General features: G+C 37.8%; 1 protein-coding gene across 4 annotated transcripts in view; it reads left to right on the forward strand.

The window, feature by feature from the left end:
- Positions 1 to 21603, forward strand: part of cdk14 (cyclin-dependent kinase 14) — an 891964-nt gene that overhangs the window by 652122 nt on the left and 218239 nt on the right. For all 4 annotated transcript variants that reach the window (XM_039736967.1, XM_039736966.1, XM_039736968.1 and 1 more), the window contains one exon: positions 12721 to 12860. In XM_039736967.1, coding sequence (XP_039592901.1) covers positions 12721 to 12860 — 140 coding nt within the window. The remainder of the gene's footprint in view (positions 1 to 12720; positions 12861 to 21603) is intronic.

Raw genomic sequence — 21603 nt, forward strand, 5'->3', positions numbered from 1 at the left:
TGACTTTACTGAACAAGAAAAATACACTTTGTTTGATTGCCAACCAGCCACCCATTTTCAGAGCTCACTTCACCTCAGTTTAATTCTGAGGATGGCAATAGGTTTTGGAGTTTAAACCCTGAGGTTGTGGGCTCAAATCCCTCTACCGAGACAGTGTGTGACCACGAGCAACTCACTTCACCTGCCTGTGGTCTGATTGGAAAATCAAAAGAAATTTAACCAATTGTATCTGAAATGCCGTAATCCGCCTTGGATAAAAGTATTAGCCAAATAAGCAAATGGAAATGGAAATGCAATGGAGAAGTCAAAGTCTATCCAAGCAACACTTTGTTCAAGGCAGGAATCTTTCTAAGACAGAATCAGTGTGACATTTACCCAAATGTTAATGTTCCAGTGGAAAAAAATAAATAAAACTCTGTTCCTCTTAACATCAGCTGTGAATCTTCATGTCATTTTAATATTTTTAGCCCTTGGACTGGAGCATTTGTTACCTGATTTCTGATTAATTGTTTATATTTCAGGGATTTCAAGTGGGGGCGGCATGGTGGCGCAGTAGGTAGCGCTGCTGCCTTGCAGTTAGGAGACCCGGGTTTGCTTCCCGGGTCCTCCCTGAGTGGAGTTTGCATGTTCTCCCCATGTCTGCGTGGGTTTCCTCCCACAGTCCAAAGACATGCAGGTTAGGTACTTTGGTGATTCTAAATTGTCCCTAGTTTGTGCTTGGTGTGTGTGTGTGTGTGTGTGTACACACCCTGCGGTGGACTGGTGCCCTGCCCGAGATATATTTCCTGCCTTGAGCCCTGTGTTGGCTAGGATTGGCTCCAGCAGACCCCCGTGACCCTGTAGTTAGGATATAGCGGGTTGGATAATGGATGGATGGATTTCAGGTGTTCCAAAATACACTTTATTCATTCACGTTGTTGCCACAATAACTAAGTAACTTGTTACTGTAGGCGAAAAATGTGTTAACTGCATGATGTTTTTACTGGCATATGCTTAGTAATCAGGACCTGACACAGAATTTCAACGCTAGTGTCTTATCACGGCTTATTTGTTTTATTAGCTTGTGTCTTAATTGCGCCTCTGAATTTTTTTTACCCCACCATGGTTAAGCTCCCCAGGGCAAATAATGTTTACTGCACATGCTCAGACTGAATCATTGTGCTTTGCCACCCCCAAATAAAAAAAAGAGAGTGACAGTTGAAAAATTAGAAACCAGACATCCAATTGAGATTTAACTGCATCAATCATCACCTGCTTTTTAATGTTTCTGATAATAACTGAGGACACAGAAAGCAGTTTATGATGGGCCATGCACATCTGCTCAGAGCTTTATTCCTGCTGTCATGCTCAGTGGCTGTGACGCTGCGATTAGCATGACTGTAGCTAAGGTATGAATACTCCGGCTAACCCTGTCACGCAAGCCCAACTGTAAAAAAAAGTTGTAATTGGACCTTAAACAGAAACCCCTTTTTGATCTGACAAAGTAAAATATAAGTTAGAGTGGGGAATATAAATTATTACACAAGTGAGTATCTATAGGCAGGGAAACCTATGGAGGTTTATTTTAAAATACCATTTTCACTGTTGTGAATTAAAAAATATATATTTTCAAAGCTGCTACAAATACATATATTCAAAAATCACCATTATTATATGAAATCACCCCAAAAAGCCATCCTTTCAGAAGTCCAGTATAGGATAGCAAGGCCAGAAGCCTATTTTTGCAGCATCATAAACAAGGTATGGTGCAGTCACAGATGCCCACATTCAAAAGCAGAGTCTTTGAGATGTTTAAGAAAGCCATCATTCCATTTATTCATTCATTCCTGAGCCTTCTTAATCTTAATTTGGGATGATTAAGGGGTCAAGGCCTGTCCTAGTAGCATCAGAGGCAAGGCAGGAAACTTGCATTGTTTTTGTAATTTTGATGATTACTTTTTTCCACCAGAGGAAAGCGTAGCTGTGCCGTAGTTATGTGCTGCTGACTCACAGTTCCAGAAGTCTGCTCTTGAATCATGTACCATTCACCATCTGTGCAGATTTTATATGTTGTCATCATATCTGTGTGGGCTTCTCTCTTGGTACTCCAAACTTCTTCCTGAATCCCAAAGGCATTCATGTTAATATAATTGGCAACTCTACATTAGTCCAATTACAGAAAGTGTTCACGGCTGATGCTGTCGAGATAAACTTTAACATTCCCATACTCCTGGATTGGGTTTTTCGTGTTTCATAAATGGATGAAGCTATCATTTTAAAAGAGAATGACACAACATAATATTGCAGTATTTACATTTAAGAGTGATGCATGCAACAGGTAATTCAAAGAGGCTTTTTTTCTTACTTTTCACAGTACAGGCTGTTACCAGCTTTTTTATCATTGAAGGGTCCAAAGATGAGCCTATTCCCACTTTTGGACTCTTTATTACGTAAAAGCACTTTGAGCTACTTTTTTGTATGAAAATGTGCTATATAAATAAATGTTGTTGTTGCTGTAAACGTGTACCTGTACTGCTGTGGCTAAGTACTTACCCCTTGCTCTTGCATCTATAACCCGAGTGGCAAGAGCACCAAAACAAGCAGCAGAGAAGGTTTACACTTTTTATTCATGCATTATAAGTTAATGTTTTCAAACTGAAGGTTCCTAATGTGCCTAAAACAGAAGCAAATTAGAATTAGTGTGACAAATTATCAGTGCAACCTGGATAGATAGGGGTTCGTCTTGCTAGGAGTCTAGGCACGTAGTGTGCCTGAATGGCAAAATGGCTCCTTGTAGTAAGCTGATCGATCTCCTCATCTTGTGTGGTCTCTGGCTGAAATGGTGGAGTTGAAAGGACGTGGGTTCTGAGTTTATGCCAGGCTTATGCTTTACTGTTGAGTCTCTTGGATCATTGATATGACATACTGTAGATCAAAGTTCTTCTCTCATGTTCAGGCCTTGTGTCATTTGATCATTCCTGGCTAAGAATGACTTATGTCCTGGAATTTTCTACCAATGCAGTATTTCACCTGTAACCCTGGGATAGGGCAAAATATGTGTTTTGTCCTTGCATACTCACAACCTGTGATTAAAGGAAATGTTTGATATTTTTCAAGTTAAAGTTATTTCTTCACAAACTTGCATTTGCCATGCAAAATTATATTCTAAAGTTTTCAATAAATTAAAAACAATATCTTGCCCTCATTGGCACTTTACATTTGAGGCTAGTTCCCATTACACTACAGAACAACTGCAAAATAGCATGGTGGATCCAGAGCAAGGAAACCTGGGGATGCACTTTGCTATCTTAAATAACTGTGATGTGAAGATAGTCCCCATATCACCATAACAACCTATTGTATGTTGATTAGCACACACAAGTAAGAATTTCACTGTACTGTATAAACCTACAAATGGGCACCATGGTTGCAACATGACAAGCAATATGACCACTGTCATGAACTGCAATTAAAAAGAATGAAGCTTGCTAAATCTTTAATAAAAAAGGTAATGTGATGAGTTAGGAGATACCAAAATTGTAAAACTACAACAAACACTTAGAGAGCATTTAAAGTAAAAATAATAATGTCCCCGTATAATATGTTACACATAAATTGAGGGATATGTGCTTCTCTGCTTTGAAAACATCAGCAAAAAGCTGATGACACTTGACAGTTTTGAAACAGTTTATAGGCCTTGTGACAGATAGGGGGTGCTATCGCTCCCTTGAACCCCTGTCCACGACTCCAGATAAAAGTCCAAACGATGACTTTATTAAATTGCCACAGTGCACAAAGCACCCTCTCCTCCACTATACTCATATAATAAATCACAATAACACAATAATCCAATCCTCCACACTCCTAGACGCGTTTCCCTCCTACCACCCAGCTCAGCTTGCCGTCTGGAAGCTCCCACAATCCTTTTGTATTCCCTGACCCGGAAGTGTTCCCAATCCCCAGTCCATGTGATCTTGTATCACTTCTGGGTCAGGTAAGAAGTCCTTTTCTTCACCCCGGAAGCATGTCATTCCCCTTGTCCATGTGACTTGGACGTACTTTCGGGGTGTAGGGTAAATAACCGTTGTTCCCCCCTGCAGCATCTCCTAGTGGCCCCCATGGCATCCAGCAGGGCTGCGTATAAAAACTCCAGTGTCCATGATGCCCTGCTGGTCTTCGGGGAACCTCCATACTGCAGGGAGGGCTCCACCTGGCAGCTTGGGGGTATTGGCCGGATTAAACGGCCGGCCATACACCACAGCCTGTAAATATTCTCTTGTGCACTTTCTTTGCAGACTCGTATGGCAAACATATTGGAGTAAAACTGGGTTGTGTTCAAATTGAAAAACTTTCAGTCAGTGTTTTGCAGTTTGATGCTGCAACATTGTGTGGTTGCCAGTGACCACATAAGGATACTTTTTATACTACGGACTACATTTCCTGTTTTGTTCTATAGTACAGGGTGAATTAAAAAAAGCTTAATGAGTGGGTTTCACTATTTCATCTTAAATTTCTTGGACGATTGCTATATTATTTAGTACTCTGTTTTCACAAGATTAGGAAATCTATAAAAGATATTCTTCACTAAATGATTTTTGTCTTTTGCTAAATACAGAGCGCCATCGTACAGTTTCTCAAGCAAGTTTGGTTACTCTTTCATGCAGCATTATTCAAATCAAGGTCCTTTGCTATTAATCCACAATCTGTAGCAATCTGTCAATCAATGTTCTGATCCTAAATTGTCCAATTCCGGGTCATACGTGCCGTAACTTATCCCGGGAACATTGGATACAAGGTATGAACCAAGCTCAAGAATTAAACAGTGAAAGGCCTGGCCTGTGAGATTAACGTATTTCTTTACATTTCAGAATTGAATAACTGCTATAAAACTTGAGTCTTTTATTAGCAGGGTACATTTAAGTAGCTAAAATATTACAGCGATGACCAATAACTATCCAATATGTGTGGTTTGAATGAATGTAAAATGAACAGAATGCATTTCTGCAGAAATTCATTTTAAAACTTGTTTTTATTTAAATTTTTTTTTTCGATATGCTTAGTCTTTTGCATTTTTTAAACTGAATAATTCCATAACTGTGCATTACATTAGAATAGATCATTTGCCAAATAATTGCATAGATCAAGTGAATACCACCAACCACACAAGAAGCTATAGTTCAAAATAATAGAAAATTACACCATTCTGTGCTGTTGGCAGCTTTTTAATTTTGCATGCTTATATTTTAGTGCATGGTTTTATAATTGTGCATATTTATCACTTGCTGTAGTGCTGTATTTGCAGATTTCTTTAATGCATATGAATTTAATTTAGTTAAAGAAACACGGCCTGGTGGTACCCAGGAAGGTACTGCCTGGTATTTCTTAAATCCTGGAATAATGCCGTAGTGAGACTCCAAACTAGAGCACTAATAAAAAAACATATTGCTGGACATATCTCTATCTAAAGTCTTCTTCCTAGTGAGTCACTTCTTATCTCCTGACTCAATAGACCTCTGACAGAGGTTTGAAATGCCATGTAGTAATCGGTGGGTTACATTAGTGCTCCACTGTTGGCTAACACTAAAATCTTACTCTGGTACTGTGGGATATAAAATAAATTAACTATGGAGTATTCTTTCACTTTGTATATGTCTAGTTATAAGTAGAAAAATGTCATCATACATGGATACACAATCTGCAAACAAGAGCCACACCGTCTTGTACTTCTGAGCAACATCCCACTGGATAGACACATTGCATGACACATACAACTTTGATTTGGTGTGTAGAGAAACTGCTGCAGCTCTTCTCTGAACTATTTCCTCCATATGCCAAGTCCTTTAAAAGTGTGTGCCAATCAAGACGTCCGTCCGATGGCTCCTGTTCCCTCCTGCTGACTGTTGGGAATTGAAGTCTCCTCAAAAACACTGCTACAGGATCATTCCAGTAATTGTCATATTTATGGAACAACAATAAATAGCAACAATGTACCCTAGGACCCTAAAGAGATTAATTAATTTTCCAGTTTTTTACAAGACTCAGGAAGTGCCTCTAACACAAGAAATACGAACTGGTAAGAAGATATGGCTAAACTCTTGCTACTCCCAAGGTGAACACTGTCAGTGTCAGTGCAGTGGTAATAGCCTATATGTTCTTCATCATTACTACTGCTTGTGTGGGACTACGATTTATTCTTTTACTATGAAAGTCTCCTTCTCTTTCTTGAGTTCTCTGGTGTAAATGTTCTGCCAAGAATATAAAAAAAATGGAAAACCAATTAGGCAAAGTAAAAAAACAAGGTTTCAGGAGAAATTGTTACCCTGAAAACACTCAGGGTCAAAAGCCACTCACTCTAAATTAACCAAAACCACGAATGCCTGTTTACTAAAATTCATGGTCAATAAAGGGGATCATTAATTCAAGACTGTTGATCAAACAAGCACGGTAGAAATTTGGTAGAGTGGCCACAATCTTAGATGTCAATTGGCACTCTGCATTGGTTTATTAACTGTCATGTAGATAATATCATGAACTGCAACTTTTGGAGCAGCACCACTAGCAGCAAACCATTGTGAATTGACAATGCAACCATAAAATAGGAACAACCAAAATGAAATAATCCAGCCCTGTCCAGTAGCGTGAAGTACTCACAAGTGCAGTCTTCCAGCCCTGTCTGTAAAGAGCTGTTAGCAATATGCTACAGTTTTTTACGGTATTCTGTAAAGTCGGTAATGGGCAGTGCATGATTTATAACACTATCACATGCTTTAAAAAATATTCATTCAGGTCCGAAACTTTCCAGGCCACCCTGTATTTCTGACCTACCTTCAAGCCCCAGGGTTGACCATCTAGATTTACAAGTTAGATTGCCCTTTGGTGGCATGTTCTATCCTTTCACCCTTTAGCTTCCAAGCTTGTGTTCAGTTTTTTTTCTCTTTTTTGGATGCAGTATTGCATATATATCAGGCAGGCTATTTCTTAAGTTACCGTATGCTGGCCTCTTGGTATGCCTTCAAGCCTCTCACTGTCTGTAGTCTCCTCAGCACATTCAGTATAAGACACTGTTTATTGTAGCAGGGCTAATCACCTCCTGGGATTTTTATCTCTTGGGCAGGTCTGTTTTGGCATTGTTTTCTGACCTGAGACATCATTCCATGTTTGGCCCTGACAATCCATTAAATTATGAAAAATAAGGAACAATAATGATTGTGTAAATGCCTCAATAGCAGTTTCAGTCAAAATTTGGATTACTGTATTGCCTTTTCAAGCTTTAGATTTCCACAGTAGATGCATGAATTAATTCAAAATATAAGCTTGAGAAATGATAACACAAAGGTACAACCAAAAACCAATTTCACTGCTACAGGAGTCAAGGTCTATTATAGCAGCACTGAGTACAAGGCAAGAAACAACCCTTTTTGAAGGACCAGTCTGCTAGAGGGTACACTCAAATCCAGACCCTTACAAAGCCAATTTAGAACAACCAGTTATCCTTAAAAGAACTTGTCTAAAATGTGGAAAAAGAAAGCAAACCTCAGGGTGGTGGAAACTACACATATACAGAGACCAGGCTGGACTTTCAACTTTCAACAAAGGAACAACCTGAACATTATTTAATAACTAGGGGGTTCCCCTCTTCTCGTTTCACTCGCCAACCCCCCTGCTTGCTAACACCCCCCGTCCTGCGCTATGTGTCTCTGCCACTCGCATTGTGAAGAGGGGGGCTGAACGTACCCCAAGGAGACACGGTCACGCCTCCGAATCCCGCTCTTAACACAGTGATACATTGGGAAACAAATAGTTTTTTTTTACCTCCTCTTTGCTCGATCAGCTGCTGGCTTGCTGCTGCAGTGCCGCGTGATCTGCATCTTGCGTGGCGCTTTGAACATTTAAAAGCCTGTACAGCAGCTGTCCTACGCTTAGTCTTTTATTTCTTGCCCCAAGCATGGTTAAATCTCTTGGGACAAATTCTCATCTCGTGGGACGTGAGTTGTTGATATTTTTTAGTTTATCATGTAAAAACAGAATAAGAATCTGAAAATCTAACAGCATCACAATAACGTTTGCTAAATTCTGAAAAGAATGATACCAAACATATATATGTAGGTTTTAAAATAAGCCTGATTTAAAGCATGACAAAAAACTTGACATCAAAACACCACATAAAATTGTTGCACAAAATCATTGCACTTTTAGCCTTAGGATTTTATATATACTGTATATAGAGTAGATAATATATTTGTAATTTCGTGCATTAGTATGATGAGTTTGGAGAAGAAGATAAAACCTCTAGGAAATACAGTCCCTTCATTTACAATATTTCAGCAGCTTTTAACAGTGAAAAATGTGCTCAATTTTAGGCTTAATGCTTTAATGTCACCACATTGATAATAACTATTCAGTATGGACTGACAGCCCATAATTACATTTATTAAAACTCTGAAATTTGCAGGCTGATTATGTTTCAGTGAAATCCTGAACTCTTGTGCTATTTACTTCATTCCACCAATTAGTTTATCATTAATGACATTCCTTAGTGATGCATTGTAGTCCACATAATATTTTATTCTAGTGTATAATTATTTTTTCAACATTAACAACAAAAATGTCAGGATATGGTATTAATTACATGATTATCCTGTTAAAGAAACATATCAGTGACAATATAATATACATTATTTGGTATGATGCAGTAAATGCCAATTTAGTAAAATATTGTAATGACCCAGAGATGTGGAAAGAATGAAGTTATCCTCTTACACTGAGGTGAGTGGCCCTAATAAGGACCATTTGGTTTCTTCAATGACGATTACACCATACTGCTCAGGTCTTCAGCAGTGACACATGTTCACAGCTGCTTTGTCCCTTTTCCCGCTAATACATGCCACCCAGCACTGCTTCACTTGCTCACCCGGGGACAGAGGCAACCTGTATGGCACTCTGTTCCCCCAGTTCTCTGTGAGATGACCCAAGCCCTGGGTCTAATCTGAGGATTGCTGGCAGCCAAGCACTTGAGCTGTTGGGCTTCAGGAACCCTTTAAGTGCTATATCTCTGTCCCCTGCTTACCCACTGCTCACGGGCTGCTTCATAGCCATCTTCTCCAGATATTCCTGCCCCTTCTGGCATTCTACAGCCAATCTGAAAATCAAAAATGGGTGGAAGAGGTCAAGATTTATGTGAGAGAGAAATACATTAAGTGGTCTGGTACTTGGTAGATGGGCAAGTAGGTTATCCTACCTACCTAATAGGCATCCCGTAAAAACTGGTCTGCACGATTTTGGTGTGACTCATTACTGTATGTCATTCCATTTATATTTTTTAAAAGTACTTAAGATCATCAAAATAGCCAACAAAATAAGTTTCCATTTAGGCCTTAACTGGATATTATGTGTGTAGCTTCCATAATTCCTTTGCCCTGATCTTATTTATTTAAAGCTTTTCTCAAACTCTTACCTGAAATTTAAATGGGTGGCAAATTTTGAACTGCCCCAGGGAGTAGTTAAGGTGAGAACAATGGAGGTCAACTGAAGCTGAATTATCTTCTGGTGGCACAGTCATAAGAGTTGAGCAACCAAGTATTTTGTGTAATTTGTGTGACAAATAAAATTTTATTTGATTTGGTGCTTCAGTCCCATATCCTATGCACCTATGATAAGGTAAAAATGCAAAGTTTTATACAAGCACAATCCAAAGAAAAGCAAGTGTATGCAGCTAGGTATGAATGACATTTGTAGGATAATTTAAATATTACATATGTTGAAGGGGGAAAAATTGCCTGCTTTTGTTGTGATTTATGGCCTGAGAAGCTGCTAACAGAGGATGAAGGACTGAAAAACAGAAACCACTACAATGGGCTTGAAAAACAATGGCCATAAACATCACAACCACTATAAGAAAAAAATGATCTTCAAACCACAAAATATAATCCAAAAATTATATGTCAAATACTTAAGTCCTAAGTTTAAAATTGCTTTACCTTACTTCTAAACCAAAAAAAAAAATCAAAAAGGTTTTATCCTTGGTCCAATCTGTGGATGCTTGAAACAGTGCAGTGAAAACATTAAATCTGATGACACACAGAGATAAAATGTCATAACATGGGGTAACCATGGTGCACAGTAACCAAAAACAACATGGCTGCAGGCACGCCAAAACACAAAATAGTGGTGCTTGTAAAACAAGTCAATAGGAATGTGCCTCAAAGAGGTTATCATCAACACTAAAATAACTAAATCATCTCCAGACAGAGGAGCAGCTTCAGCGACAGACAGCTGTCACTGTCCTGCTCCATTGACAGACTGTGGAGATTGTTCCTCCCCCACACTATGCGACTCTTCAATTTGACCTGCTGGGGTACACGTTAACATTATACAAAGTTATTGTCAGTTTTGCCTGCATTTTTATCACTCTTTAATTTAATATTGTTTATTATCAGTATGCTGCTGCTGGAGTATGTGAATTTCCCCTTGGGATTAATAAAGTATCTACAGTGGTGCTTGAAAGTTTGTGAACCCTTTAGAATTGTCTATATTTCTGCATAAATATGACCTAAAACATCATCAGATTTTCACTCAAGTCCTAAAAGTAGATAAAGAGAAACCGGTTAAACAAATGAGACAAAAATATTATACTTGGTCATTTATTTATTTATTGAGGAAAATGATTGAATATTACATATTTGTGAGTGGCAAAAGTATGTGAACCTCTAGGATTAGCAGTTAGCAGGATAAGAACCTTATCCCATCTGTGAAACATGGTGGTGGTCGTATCATGGTTTGGGCCTGTTTTGCTGCATCTGGGCCAGGACGGCTTGCCGTCATTGATGGAACAATGAATTCTGAATTATATCAGAGAATTCTAAAGGAAATGTCAGGACATCTGTCCATGAACTGAATCTCAAGAGAAGATGGGTCATGCAGCAAGACAACAACCCTAAGCACACAAGCCGTTCTACCAAAGAATGGTTAAAGAAAAATAAAGTTAATGTTTTGGAATGGCTAAGTCAAAGTCCTGACCTTAATCCAATCGAAATGTCATGGAAGGACCTGAAGCAAACAGTTAATGTGAGGAAACCCACCAACATCCCAGAGCTGAAGCTGTTCTGTACGGAGGAATGGGCTAAAATTCCTCCAAGCCGGTGTGCAGGAATGATCAAAAGTTACCGGAAATGTTTAGTTGCAGTTATTGCTGAAAAGGGGGTCACACCAGATACTGAAAGCAAAGGTTCACATACTTTTGCCACTCACAAATATGTAATATTTGATCATTTTCCTTAATACATAAATGACCAAGTATAATATTTTTGTCTCATTTGTTTAACTGGGTTCTCTTTATGTCACTTTTAGGACTTGAGTGAAAATCTAATGATGTTTTAGGTCATATTTATGCTGAAACATGGAACATTCTAAAGGGTTCACAAATTTTCAAGCACCACTGTATGTATCTATCTATCTATCTATCTATCTATCTATCTATCTATCTATCTATCTATCTATCTATCTATCTATCTATCTATCTCAACTAAAATATTTAACATAAATAAAATACACTAACCTTCTGATCACAACAGCTTTCCCTTAGGCTTCTCAATCCTCCTCACTTCTCTTCCTCAGTTTCTGCTCCTGGCTTTCTCCTCTCATCTCAGTTTTAATTGTCTGCCCACACTCCCTGACAGCTAGAGAAATCAACCACTACCTGAAGTGCTACCATTAAAACTCCATTATGTCATCTGGGTTCCAGTCCAAACTACCCTGTCTATCTTCCAGATGTTTACATCCCATAGTTATGCATCTGCACCACTGCCTACACTACACTATCTTTATATGGAGCCTGAGTGATAACACACATGCTGTGTGCCAGTGTTCACTCAAAGATTTGCAGAGGTTCAGTATATACTGTACAGTATTGTGGGTGTAAAACATACTGTATATAAGTAGGTTTATCTCATTTCACTACATAACTTTCCAACTTGGCACTCTGGAGAGTCATTTCTCCATATTGTTTATCATTCATTGTGTTAGTTTTTTTTGCATATTGTTTCTAATTGTTACATAACGAAGCATCAATTCATGTCAGGAGTATTTTTGATGGATTGAATATCAGTACCTCAAGCCCCCACTTGTGTTTTGTGTTAAATAAAATTGTGATTATTTGTCATGGAGCCAGAAGGTAGCAACAAGTTGCATTTTGGTTGGACATTTAAGAATTTCACTATACTCTGTACACATGACGCTACTACTGCTACCTCAGCTTCTACTTAAATTAAATCCCACTTTTGTATTATTTAAAACATCCAGAATGTCTTACATTAGGGTGATGCATGAAGTGTTTCAATTTCATTGCAGTGGTAATTGTATGATGTAAAAACCATATCACATTCAGAATGAGCAGTAAGTTGGAAGACTTTTTCTCAATTGCAGACTGTTGGAATTATGGATTCAATTTAGAGTTTCGCAATTTAATTAGTAACAGTGTGTTTAAACATAATGTTTTTATATTATCTTTGGTTTTTATTGGCTTTTCTTTATTTAAAATTATTTATCATGTGCCTTTTTGATTAAATACTCTTAAGTTGTGGGTGGCAGCAAGAAAAAAAAATGAAAAACAATTATTCATTTTAATGTTTCTGTATAGCCTGGAGAGATAATTAATGACTTTGTTTTGATGTAAAATCCTTCTTAAGGTAGAGACCGTGCGGTTCCAGTAGCTTGCTGCTTATTAGTGTGTTTCTTCTGTTTCAGACTAGGTTATGTGAATCATGCAGAGGAGCTTGCCTCCAAATTTCTTCAGTGCTTCCCAAAGAACAGGCTGTCAGCTCAGGCAGCCCTGAGCCACGAGTACTTCAGTGATCTTCCCCCTCGGCTCTGGGAGCTTCCTGACAGTGAGTGACTGTTTTTGCTTCATTACGTTAGAGACAAATAAAATGGAAATTTATGTTAACCAGGTTTTTGTTCCGCAAGTGAAAACCTCTTATTAGGCATGGCATTAGAATTTGGATGACAGAACTTGCATCTCACTTCTGGGTTTCAACTATGAGCGAAAATTTGAATAACAAGTATATAACTGTTGAAAAGATGTATTGCAAAGATGTAGCTAATTGAAAGTAAAATAAATGCTGAAATACTGGATATAAAATTTGCTCTCTTGACTGGCTAATCCATGCTTGATTTTTTTTTTTTCAGGAGATGTGTAATTTTGTATTTTGTACTTCAAAATCCTGTTCTTGTGATATTTACCTCAAAAGATATTTGTAAAGTTGTCTACTTCGTTATGTACTAGGGATGCTGAACAGGCAATGCCAATCACCGCTCAATAACACAGACAAACACCTCATTTGATTGAGTGGGTCTCTCATACGAGGGCTTTTGAATCTCCACTGTGCTTGATTGTCGGACTATTGAGCTCTTCAGTGAAGCTACTATGGCATCCTGCTGAAGCTACAGAATGAGGGTATCAATCTGGCACTTGATTGCGACAAGCATCCCTTATTGAACAGCACAGTGAAACCTTAATTGTGCATTCAGAACTAGAGAGAAATTGGAAGGCATTTTTCTTGTGGAAAAGAGCTATTCTTTGAGAAGGTCTGTTTATATGCAATGAGTGAACACTTCTTCCCGCATAATAGACACAACAGATACTTAGCGTATTGTAATTAGAATAATACAATTTGTAATATTTTGGCTATAGGTTACACATTAAGTAGAAAAGACAACAATATGCCTCTGTAATTCTGTTGTTCCTTCTTAGTGTGTCTGCAGAAAGCACAGGCCTCTATCCTTTAATAAACACTTTGGCCATTTCATTGTTTAAACTAGTAAGGGTTTTTTACCCTTATTGTCCCATCTATCTGTCATCTCTTCAGATGAAGCATTCACTGATTGTACTTAAGCCATTTTAAGAAGATTTTTAACAAAGCGGAAAAAAATGAATTTTTTCTTTTATTTAAAAAGTGACTTACAAGTTACAAAAGCATGGATACAATTTTTTTAAACTTTTCTACAGCTGCCCTGTAGGTAGTTCACAGGTTAATTTAGCGGTGGAGTTCTCTTCGGGTTAAGGAGTGCACTAGGCCACAGTCCATACCATGTGCTGAAGTACCGTAAAGTAAAATACTACATTAAGTATAGTAATTGCATGGTCCTCACCCTGAGAGGAGTGGCGCTACTCAAAATAAAGATTGATTAAACTGAACAATAGGATTCACATTAACGTAATTATATTCCATGTCACTTCCTTCCTCTATGAAAAATTAACAGTCCAGCTAAAATGGTATTCAAGAGCCCAGAGAGGATTGTCACTATTTGCTTTTAAATTTAAATGTAATCAGTGCACAATGAATCTTATAATAAGTTATGCATTAATTTTAAAAGCTGTAACCACTAAATATAATCAGAAACATATGCCTGCTAATGATAAACAGAAGGCTGCTAAAAGTCACTGCATGTGACTTTTGTTAATAGACACTTTAATAAATTTGTTGCTTTAACTGTTTTGTACTCATCTTAAATTTCTTGTTACCTGAGAAAGGAAAATAATTTTGCTTAATCCTAATCTTTACTCTTTGGTAGAAGTAAATTCCTTTTCTCCTAGTGCAGTAAGAACAGCACAGAGAAACAGAAAGTGGAGCATCACATAAATATTAAATATGTAAATGGATCCAAAAAGACACAACAATTGAGTGCAGTCACAACAAAAGAGCCTCCACATCTGGTTAAGATCTGGTCATTTTTGTGCACTTCTTATATATAAACGTCTACATGTGGAAGTGTGTGTGCCTGTCCGGCCTGAAAGTGAGAGGTGTAGTTGGGGTAAGGGCTCCACCTCCAAGGAAACAAAAAACTTGCTTAGCCGCTAATAACACAAGTGGGGCCAGCATGTCAGCAAAACGAAACCTCATAAGAAAGACAAAGTCGCTTAGCCGCTAACATCGGCAAAACAGTATCCCTTTTTCTTTTCCTCCCACCAGAAATGAATAAGCGATGCGAGCACATCAGCAATACAAATCCTCCTAGGAGAGAAATGCCCAGAGTAGTTCCTTTCAATTACCTGACATCTCTACATTTGTTTTTTTTCTGAAGATTTCAATAGTTTCTAGGACCCCAGGCTTTTTACAGCATGGGCTTACACAGTTAGTTGATGATAATTATTTTAGTCATTTTTTTTCACAATTTAGACATAATAATGTCATCAGGACCATAGAATGGGATACCATTCTAGTTAACACGTGAACACCATTGTTTTGTGTGTGAATGTCTGCCATTTTACATAACAGCTGTCAGAGATGGCTGGGGGGGCGACCCAGTTGGGACCCAGGAGGACCGGAGAAGGGCTTACGCCTTCCCCAGACCATGTTGGGGTGACTGCCCTGGTACCTTTGGGGGCCACGGGTACAGAGCTTTGAAGGAAGTGCTAGGGGGAAGAGGAGCGGGGACACCCAGAGTACTTCCGGTTGCACAGCCGGCACTTCCACCACACTGAGGAGTGCCGGTGGAAGATTGCCGGGAGGCACCTGGAGCACATCCGGGGGACTATGAAAGGGGCCGCCTCCCTTCATACAATGGCTGGAGTCGGGTTGAAGTGGACAGAGTCTTGGAGGAGAGGAGAGGAGGCAGACCTAAAGAAGAAAGGCATTGAGGAGTGATTGGTGCTGCGGCACTGGGTTTGTGTGTGTTCCACCTTTGTAAATAGTGCACAATAAACGTGTTGTGGTGCTTAACATCATGTCTACCTGTCTGTTCCCCACACAGCAAACTTTAAAGGGAAAGCTAAATAACTGGTAGAACCTTTATTTAAAGTATTCAAAACTTCCAAAGATTTGACTTCAAAACATTTTGTAGACTCTTACTTTTATTGTTCCCTAGATTCTGACAACCAGTTTGTTGGATACCTGGTATTTGATATTACCTGAAAAGCCTCCATGACTTTGCTACCAAATACTATCTCAATCAGATTTTTGGGTACATCTGTAAAATATTAATGCTGATTAACTAGACAGTGAGAGACATAGCAAGAAAGAACAAGAAAAACAAATATTGTAGAGTTCAGATAAGACCAAAGGAAAGGAAGGGAAAAAGATATTTTTCTAAACCTTGCCTCGGATATCTTCTAATGCTGGCAGACTCTCATTCACTTATATTCATTTGGCTCAAACAAATGTTTTATGATCTCTTTTCCAGAAAGTACCTTAGGTCTCATATATGCTATGGAATTATTCTTTTCCTCAGATATGACAGCCTGAACTAGGCTTTGCTCCAAACATGTTGAAGCTACCAGTGTTTTCAGTTTTTTTTTTTCCATATTCTGTACATTTAAATAACCAAATAGCTAAGCCATTGTCACAACTGGATACACCTCTCCTATTCTTCTTCCTAGTTAGAACTGAGCCTTTTTCACCCTTCACATTCTGCTCACAATCACAAAACACAATATATTGAGGGCTGACCACAAAATATGATTTTCATTTTAGTGTTTGAGTATTTGAGTTAACGATAACAAGTTATAATAATTAGATGTTGATATTCCACATTTTCCATTTCCTAAGTTTTTTTTCTTGGTCTGGTTTTATTGTTACCACATAGACATCAACTCTCAACAACCCTTCATGGGACTAAACAAATTAAAAACTGCTTAGATAGGTAGGCACCCCATATATTTGAAAGTTGGTTGATGAAAAAAGCGGAAGACAACTGCAATAGGTCTTTACAGACATGAGTCCAAAACAGAACTGAGATACATTGGAAAAGATGGCCAATATGTAGCTGACTACTAGGAAGAGGCAGGTTTGGAAGCAGACCAGATGTGGAAATTATTTTTCTAGTAGGCAGGTTCTGAGGGACCGCAGGCAGAAATGACGTTTTTTTGATGGTCTGCAGATGGAAGAAGGAGAAAGAGTTAGAGTACAGTGCCATCTCCCTGTCTAGCAGAGAAACACTTTTATTTGAGCCTACAAGCTGTCACTTGTTGATTCGGTGGGCCTCTGTACCAGCCCAGCACACCACAGTGTAAAAGATTGTACTGCCCATCACAGAGTTGTAGAAGATATGAACGATGTCACTTCCCACTTTAAAGGAACGCATTCTCCTGTCATTGATTTGGACCCCCAAGTACTTGTAGGAGTGAGCCACATCAACATCCCCTCCCTGTATAGTGACTGGACATAGGGGCTCTTTGGTGCGGCAAAAGTCAATAACCCGTTCCTTGGTTTTGCTGATGTTAAGATGCAGACGTATGCAGATGTTTTTTGGTCTTTAATACAGTCAATGAATAATAGAAATATAGCTTCCATATAAAATAATGCTACAAACAAAAACATGTTTTAATCACAATGGTACAAATTCAATTTCTTAATATTTAGACCAAAGAGCAACTTCTCAGTCTAAACTGGCCTTCTATTCATAAGTAATCATTAATCAAGCCAATACATTCATGTAATTTGAGGTTCAGTTGCATCATTGATTAAAAATAACTGTCATAAACAGACATAAAGATAACATTTTCAAGAGAATCATTTTGAACTCTTTTGCTCTTATAGCAAATATAAGCTTTTTGACTTGCTGTTCCATTATATCAGGAAAGACACAGATTTGTATATTAGATGGAATTAAAGATGTTTACTAAATTAGACTAATTTCTTTAAGGTTAGCTCTTTTATATTTGGTATCATTTGCATAATTTTTCAAAGGAAAAATGTTCCAGATTCCCAAAACTCATTGCAGAAAGACATCTTAAATACTCTTCCCATTTATTTTCATTGTGGTCCATGAGTAAATGAGCACTGTTTAGTTGAAACAACTCTGTTGGGTCCATTTTATTGACGCCTTTGACAATTTTGAATATCTGGATTAGGTTTCCACATAACCACTTCTAATCTGGCCTAAACAAGTTTTAACTCTTAAGTCCTGCCTTTGGTTGTTCTCCTCTGCACAGCTTCATGTGCTGCTATGTCTTTCTTGGAGTTTGATGACCAAAACAGCACACAATACTCCAGATGCAATCTCACTGAACATAAGTTTTCTGATTTATATTTCAAAGCTTTTACAATACTGTATAACCTAACATTTTATTTGCCTTTTAAAATACTTCTGCATGTTGTTTAGACAATGAGAACTTTACATCAACATAAGTCCCTAAATCCTATTCAGAGGCTCCTTCTCATCTTGTATTTATAATTAACACTGTTTTGCCACCATGCTGAACTTTTTAATTTTCTACATTAAACTTCATTTCCAAGTGTTTGTCCGCTTCTGTTATATCTGTGATTTATTGCTTCTTGAGAAATACTATTTTTCACACGTCATCATTTTTATTGCATGTTTTTTAGGCTTCAGAATACCTTTTGACTATTTTTTATCAAATAACATTCATTTAAAGTAGTAAAAATATTCTTCTTTATATATACAGTATATATTACATGGTATGTAAACTTTTTGTTTGTGTTTTTCTGATATTGTTGTATATTCGGTTGTTCTGATGAGACATGCAAATAAGAATTTCATTTTACGAAGGGTGTTCAACTATAAACAGGAATTTTCATGCTCTGTTGTTATAAATAGTACAAGGTAGACCTGACTCATTGGACAAACACATGCATATATGAACTTGTCGTTAGTAGTGCTAGCTGCTCTTCCACCCCATCCTGTCAGTTGTAATCAACATGTTGGAGCAGGAGGTACACAGTAGTGTTGCGCAGCACATTATTATTCAATTTTTGACAAACGAAGGAGTCATTCCATCTCAGATTTATTCGAGACTTAAAAAACAGTTTGGGGAGGAGTGTCTCTCTCTCTCAGTCTAGAGTGTATGATTGGTGCAAGTCATTTAGAGACGGACGACCATCTCTTCGGTCCACTTAAGGAATTTTTAGGAGGGAAGAAATTCAAGCTGAATGAGAAGGTTATTGATGCTGTGCAGTAATGGGTCAATATGCTGTCAAAAGACTTCTACTCTTCTGGGATTAAGAAGCTTCCTGAGCGCTGGAACAAGTGGATTGCAGTGGCAGAAGACTATGTAGAAAAACAGTGTGTTAAGTTGTTTCATTATATTCAATAAATAGAGTATAGTGAATAAATTCATGTTTATATTTGAACGCCCCTCGTACTATGTACGCGTGACAATAAACCTAAACTTACGACAACTTGCCATTAACAAGCAAGCATTGCATAGTCATATCTTTAACTTTTTTGTTATAACTTCTTCTGTTTTATTGCTTGTGATGTATCTTAGGCTAAATGACCTAAAGTTAGCAGAGTCAGTCCCATCACCTTCTTTATATAACAGAACAACTTTTGCCAGAATCCAATTTGTTCTCTAAGTAGCATCTTTGAGCACTTTTGGGTACATGTTGTAATGCTTCATTCTCTCTGCTCCCCAGATCGTTTGCAGTTTTAATAAAATTTCTAGTGGCTGCTGGCAAATCTCCTTGAGGGTGAAAGGCTCAGATTGTATTAACGCCATGAGTATTTGTTGTTTCTTTTTTTCCTGTATAGTTAATTCCAACCTTGATTTCAAAATAAACTTTACCTACACCCCATAGGAATGAAAAACCAAAAAAGAGATTTCCTTAATGTATTTTTGGTTTCTCCTCGACAGCAATGAGATCCGAAAAAATAAAATATAGACATTGTCTCCTGTCTCATGCTTCTCAAATTTTACTCCTGAGAAAAAAATACCCTAAGTATACTCACAAGTGTCTCCTCTTGAGTTTAAGTGGAGATCTCAGCAAAGTCACAAAATCGGCTCAGATCTTCTAGGCACTGTCTTGACATTTTTTGCAGTTTGAAAGTATTTGTATTGTATGCTTATTAATATATGGTGAACTGTATGTATGGTAGTAATTAAGCACTTTACTATGATTACAAAGCTGTAGTCCTTGCTTCTGAATAATACTATTAGTTTCTCTGATTTAAATCTCTGTTTACCAATTTGTTCCTACTCATTCTGAAAATAAAGAAGGCAGGCAGGGTGGCATATCAGTTAAAGCTTTGGCCTTTAAGCCCTTAGGTTGTGGGTTTAGATCTCACTGTTGACACCTCTTTACATGCATGTGCTCCAATTAGCAAAACAAAAGAAATATAACCAATCATGTCTCAAATGTTGAAAGTCACCTGTAAAAAGGCATTGGTCCAATAATGAATAAAAAATATGAAGTCTTGAAAGAGATTTCACAAACTATAACATGATTTTTGGAAGTTTACCTCAGCTGTCTCTTTTTTGTCTAAAGCTGTTTTTCCTAAGGAATTCTGTGACAAAGTTGATTCTTAAATGAAACATCAGTGTGAATCTCTGTGAAGTCTCATGAGCCATCAAAGATCAACCTTTGACAAATAAAATTTTCCTATGAGACCTTTACTGACCACTTCCTTCTAACACATGAAAAGTACATCTTGGCGTTTATCTGATGCAGCATTATCAATATTTCTATGCAGCTTCATCATGACATTTTTAATTTCTCTTTTAATTACCAGTCTAAAGTTTTCCTAAGCCTTAGAGTGGAGGGTGGTGGTGTTATTTTTCTTACATCCATTACAGTGCTGCCTTTTCTTGAGTTATTTGTTTCTTTTCTTATATGCTGAGGAAATGTGCCAGGTTTGAAGTATGCTTTTAAATCTATACCATCGCTCCTCAACATTGTACAAATACATAACATTGCCCTAGTTTATTTCTGTCTTTTTATATTTCTTCAGAGTTTGCCTTCCTAAAATTAAATTTAATTCTCAAACTTTTTTGTTTGTTTATTTGTTCTGTCAAAATATGATCAGTGAATCCTTATAGTGCAACAATGTCTGTATTCTGCATTCTGTTTTGGTTATTACTAAATATGAAAGTTCAAACAGGTTTGCCCTCCTGCTGATGCTTTGACACACTAAGATATAGTAATGATCAATCACAGATCAGGTCGTTAAAATCACCTGCTACTATAACACCCTTTCCTTGCACTAGCATAATGATATGATATTAAAATGTACAGAAAAGTTGTCATGCTGTTGAATTGGTAGCTCTCAGCTCCAGAAGATTGGGTTTCATTCTTGGCCTAGGCATTGACTGGGTGGAGTCTGCATACTCTGTACAAATCTGGGTTGGATCTCACTAAGTATTCCAGTTTTGCTCCCACATCCCAAAGATGTGTTGGTTTAGATGTGCATTAGGATTACTGGTTGTGTATATTAGTGTGCTCTTGAATTAGATGCCACTGTCTCCAGGTTTGGTTCCTACCTAGATAGATTTTGGGCTCCCTTGACTCTGAACCAGATTAAACAGTTTCTGAAATTAATGGATCAAAGAAGTGATTAATAGCACTTTTGTCTGGTATGCCTCTGTTCATGCAGCTCTCTGTCCTACCCTACATTTTTTTAATACATGTGACAAGCATTTGAGCCACCATTAGATATAAATTCTCTATGAATTATCTGACCACTTCTCCAGGTTTTCAGAGTTGACAGTTGTTACATCTGTGGTGGGCTGACGCCCTGCCCGGGATTTGTTCCTGCCTTGCACCCTGTGCTTGTTGAGATTGGCTCCAGCAGACCCCATGACCCTGTGTTAGGATATAGCAGTTTGGAAAATGACTGACTGACTGACTGATATTTGTTACATTTCATGTATGTCCTAAGGATTTAAGCGGAGTG

Source organism: Polypterus senegalus, chromosome 15 (assembly GCF_016835505.1).
Source record: "Polypterus senegalus isolate Bchr_013 chromosome 15, ASM1683550v1, whole genome shotgun sequence".
NCBI lineage: Eukaryota > Metazoa > Chordata > Cladistia > Polypteriformes > Polypteridae > Polypterus > Polypterus senegalus.